Below are 2,507 nucleotides of genomic sequence, written 5' to 3'. Positions count from 1 at the left end.
ACCAGCTCGCCGCACTCGACCAGGTAATATACTACCTCTATACTTCTATACTAATATAATAAAGCGTAAACACACACTTCTTTGTTGCCTAAGATGTCAGCAATTACAGCATATTTTTAAATAATTCCTTTTTTAATAAAAAGCCATACACTTACGTCACGCTTTAGGCTATATATTTTCACGCCATTAAACTTAGGGTGTAAATATTATGGATTAAAACCCTAATGTGGGAAAGAGGCAATTAAGTTGCTGCCAACATCAAGGAAGCAAGATTGCCAAGTTTTGTCATGTCATGTCATTTTGACATTTGAAATTGACAATTTGACACATGTAAACAATAAAATAGTTTTATGCTGATGAAATCGCACGGGAACAGCTAGTACTAGTATAATTGCGAAAGATTTGGATTTTTGTATGTATTTGATTGACGAAAAAAACTATTGAGCTATCATCATCCTTATCCTACTCTCGTAGTGGTGCAACAGGCTTTTGTCCTTCACATAACTCTATATGTCATCTCAGTCATCACTCCCTTTTTGATCATGTCACCTTTCATGCAATCCATCCATCTCTTTCTACTATTGGGCCAATTATTAAAAATTCCTTCACTATTAGAAATGTAGTTTATCTGTAACATAGACTTATATTGTTAAATTTTACAAAGTCGTGAACAACAGCTAGTGTACGTATAAACTGATAATAAAACTAACAAACTTAAAAACTACTACCTCTACATCTATACCAAATTTTATCGAGGTCCGTTTAGCTGTTTAGGCTATAAACTATAACAAACATCTATACATCTAAACTTTCTCATTAATAGTAAAATGTCTCAAGTTGGGGATAACGAGATAATGGTCAAAATGTCAACTTCATATGAATAATTTTTGTTTTAGATTAAAAAGGGTGAGCCGTTGACTGATGAGCTGGTGAGAGAGTACGCGCCTCGACTGCGGTTCCTGTCACGACCACCCTCGCCGCAGACGCTTGATGACAGGTTGCTAATTTCTTCTATCTCTCTCACTCCTATGACTTTAATGAAAACAGCTATGTACAATTAAACCTTTTGTTTTCAGTTCTCAACCCTCTAGCAGTAACAATGATAAAAGTTCCTATATGAATCAAAGCCAGCACATGATAGTGCCCGTCGACGGCCACTGGCTCAACCTGATGATGGGCAAACGCTTCCACGAAAACCTCAACTCCAACTCCAACTCGGAGAATGATTCCACCAGCTCGTACGAGTCGGTGAAGACCAGCGAGCGCGACGAGAGACCCTCGCCCACGCCCGTCTGCACCACAGCAAGGAAACCTGATGCCAAAGACACAGACCACCAAGACCACCAGGACCACCCGGAGACCAACGAAGTCAGCGAGACCACGCCCCCCTCCAGCAGCGTCTCCCTCCCCTGCACCGTGCAGTTAGACAAAATACCCAAAGACAATATAGAAGATGTTAATTTTAACAAACCGTCCACCAGCACCGTTAACATTAACACACATACAACTAGAATAGCCACCATGAATCTAGAAGTATCCAAATTGTCCACTAAGAATATTATTGAACATTCCAAGATATTATCCCTCCAGCATATGGATAGTATACCAACTTACAGCAGTACCTTTATTCATGAAGTAGAGTCTTCCGGAGATGAGACTTCGAGCCGAGGCACATTAGATGTTATAATACCACCGCTAAAAGATTTTCAAGGCAAGAATAATCCGTTCCTAATGCAGAATAAGTATACATCAAAAATGCCATTCTCATCAGTGAATTTATGGAACAAACATAACGGGAAGCAGCATCACTTCCACTCGAGGTTCTCGTTGCCGGGGCAACTGAACCCACTGATGGGACCTATGATTAGACCAATGAAACGGAAACTTAGTGAAAAGGATATTGTGATTGGTCCTAATGGTGAGGTTAAAAGAAGAAAATACAGACGACCGAGAAAGTATATGCAGATGCAGGTATGTTCATTTTGTGTAGTTTATTAACTAGCTCTTGCTTGTGACTTCCCCAAGTGAAAATTAAAAATTAAAAAAAAACAGCCTATGTTACTCTTTGATAACATAGCATTTTAAAAGTGAAGGAATTTTTAAAATCGACTCAGCAGTTTTTGAATTATTGCAATACATAAAAAAATATTTCCTCTTTATAATATATTAGTTTAGTTTGATAATTAAATTAAGTCATTAAAAATAAAAATGCATTTGTGTAAGTAACAAATACTCAAAAATGACTGGACTGATTAAAAAAAAAATTGTAATTAGAATACTTCGTTATCTCCAAATAATATAACTTTTGAATTTCACTAGATTTTTAATTTAGGATAAATTCGGGGGTAATAACTAGCTCTAAATATTTTATAATCATTATATCAGTATTATAGTTTTAAAATTCCATGTCACAAACCTAATTAACAACTAATTCAATTAATTCCAGCTGAACAAATCATGTCCCCTACCAGAAGATTCAACAAAAACAGCGCCAACACAAACAGAGA

The 2,507-nt window shown here is 36.8% G+C and overlaps 1 protein-coding gene across 1 annotated transcript in view; it reads left to right on the top strand.

Annotated features, from left to right (window-relative positions):
• LOC106107810 (polycomb protein Pcl) overlaps positions 1-2,506 on the top strand; it is a gene marked incomplete at its 3' end in the record, with an annotated part of 7,807 nt that extends 5,301 nt beyond the window's left edge. The window contains exons 8-11 of the mRNA XM_013288814.1: positions 6-23; positions 897-997; positions 1,077-1,971; positions 2,447-2,506. Of these exons, the coding sequence (XP_013144268.1) occupies positions 6-23; positions 897-997; positions 1,077-1,971; positions 2,447-2,506 (1,074 nt within the window). The remainder of the gene's footprint in view (positions 1-5; positions 24-896; positions 998-1,076; positions 1,972-2,446) is intronic.
• Position 2,507: the final 1 nt, after the last annotated feature.

The sequence above is a fragment of the Papilio polytes genome, unplaced genomic scaffold (assembly GCF_000836215.1).
Source record: "Papilio polytes unplaced genomic scaffold, Ppol_1.0 DF821845.1, whole genome shotgun sequence".
Lineage (NCBI taxonomy): Eukaryota > Metazoa > Arthropoda > Insecta > Lepidoptera > Papilionidae > Papilio > Papilio polytes.
Note: the sequence above shows the minus strand (reverse complement) of the source record. Positions and strands in the feature narration are given on the sequence as shown.